Consider the following 2,202-nt stretch of genomic DNA (forward strand, 5'->3'; position numbering starts at 1 on the left):
TAGGCCCTCCCCCTTAGCGGGTTACTGCAGACCCTGATTTAACATCCCCCGTAAAACTGTCGAACCGGGATGTGTGGGGCCCTTAAGGTTGGGGTTTTAACCTTTTTGTATGATATTTTTTATTTCCTTAAATTTTGTATATGCATGATATTATTTCCTTAATTAATAGTATTATTATAACAATATCTTATTTTTATCGTGATAATATTTGCATCACAGCAATCTTTAATACTACTAAGTACTATACCATTACACATAAGTCAGTTCTGCATTAATTTTTTTCTTATAAAAGCTTTTATGCATGCATAATATTTTCAGCTATTTGTACATCCTATTTTTCGCCATGAATTATATAGTCACATAGTAGTAAATATCGAGTTTGCCTATTTTTAATAACATTATTTTCTTTGTTAATAACTTCATAGTGTTATCTTATTTCGTTCACTTTGAATCATAACAATCTATAATATGCATCACACATAAGATGAGTGTGCATTCGGTTTTTCTCCTTCATTTGCGAAAGCTACAAACATGAATGATATTTTTGTTTTTTCCCCAACGTAAGTCTCGATTTTGCCCAATTTTGGGTAAATATTAATTAATAGTATCATTTTATTTTATTCACAATCATTTAATTTGCATCACAACAATCTATAGTTTACACTACATTAGACATAATTTTGTTATGCATTACATTTATATTCATTGAATTAATCGTAAGCTTATATTATTCATTATATGCTTACTTTAAAATCAGTTTTTTGCATTAGATTCCGGGCCCTAAGCGTAATACTCCGTTAGTAAAACATACTGCTAACTATTCAAATAATGATACTCCATAAACTTGAATTGAATGAGAAAACCACACAACTGAAAAAACAATCCACGAACACTTAAGAAAACTCCATTCCTTTAGCACATAAAAAAGCTAAAAATGAAAATATGGAAAAGAGAAGAGCTTTAATTAAAGATGGTTTAAGAATACCTTGATCATGAAGCAATTCCAACCTCTTCTTTAAAGTTCAAACTCTACAAGATAAGAATATTCATCATCATCTATCCCCTTTTATTACACCCCCAATTTCATACTCGTAGTATATTTCTTGAGTTTCATCCAAGAAACCTACTTCATAAAACAAAACAAGAAAGTGAAAGAAACATATAAACAATGCATCACAACAACGAAGGAATATATTTCTGTTCAAATTTATATAAACCAACTCAAACAGCCCCAAAAAACAACACAATCCCAATCAATCTCAACAAACCCTAATTAAATAAATCCTCTCAAGCATGCCCCAAACCCCACTACCGCCGGGGCAGGCGCCGCCGCGGCGCCCCGTGCTCCAATGCGTGGTGCTGGTGGTGATCGCCCTGATCGCCATGACGGGGCTGGCAGTCCTGATCATATGGGCGTCGGTGCAGCCGAAGAAGCTCCATTACTCAATCGAGCACGGGTCGGTGAAGGGGTTCAACCTCACCGACGACAAGCTCAATTCGGACTTCGACTTCGCGCTCAGGGCCAACAACCCCAATCGCCACGTGTCGCTCTACTACGACCGGATCGAGGTAACGGTGTGGTACGAGGATCAGAAGCTGTCCGTGAACAACGTGCACCCGTTCCACCAGCCCAAGAGGAACGTGACGTTCGTGGACTTGGCGCTGGTGGCCAAGAACGCGACGGTGTACGGGGCCACGGCCCGGGATTTGAGGATGGAGCGGGCCGCGGGGGAGGTGAACTTGAACGTCAAGGTTCGGGCCAAGATTAGGCTCAAGGTTGGGGTGTTTAAGATACATCGGACGCTCAAGGTGGATTGTGAATCGGTGGTGGTGCCATTTAATTTCCACAGGGGTTTTCAGAGGGTGGTCTGTCACACGGATATGGATAATTGAGATTAATTCATTTGTTGTGTTTGATTCTTTTTTACTACTTTTTTATTTAAATATCAATTTGTAAGTGTTTGTTCAATTTGTGAGTGCCTGATATTGGATTTGACGAGCTTTGAGTGTTAAATGCATGATTTCAATTCAATGTTGTTAATATACTAGTACTACAAAACAAAATATAGTTATATAATAATGAATAAAGGTCTGGTCCTAAACATATGGTCGTTTTATCAATTTGGTCATGAACATTATCCTTTTGATTATTTGGTCCCTCACAAATGAACTCGGACCGGAATCAGTCTTAAATTAGCAGAA

General features: G+C 37.8%; 1 protein-coding gene across 1 annotated transcript; it reads left to right on the forward strand.

Annotated features, from left to right (window-relative positions):
* Positions 1-1,154: 1,154 nt before the first annotated feature.
* Positions 1,155-1,999, forward strand: LOC125219864 (uncharacterized protein At1g08160-like). The gene has a single exon (XM_048121949.2). The coding sequence runs from the start codon at positions 1,294-1,296 to the stop codon at positions 1,891-1,893; it is 600 nt and encodes a 199-aa protein (XP_047977906.1). The 5' UTR covers positions 1,155-1,293; the 3' UTR covers positions 1,894-1,999.
* The last annotated feature ends 203 nt before the right edge of the window (positions 2,000-2,202 follow it).

Source organism: Salvia hispanica, chromosome 1, assembly GCF_029641045.1.
Source record: "Salvia hispanica isolate PSC_SH4W2 chromosome 1, Shi_PSC_v1, whole genome shotgun sequence".
In the NCBI taxonomy this organism is placed as follows: Eukaryota; Viridiplantae; Streptophyta; class Magnoliopsida; order Lamiales; family Lamiaceae; genus Salvia; species Salvia hispanica.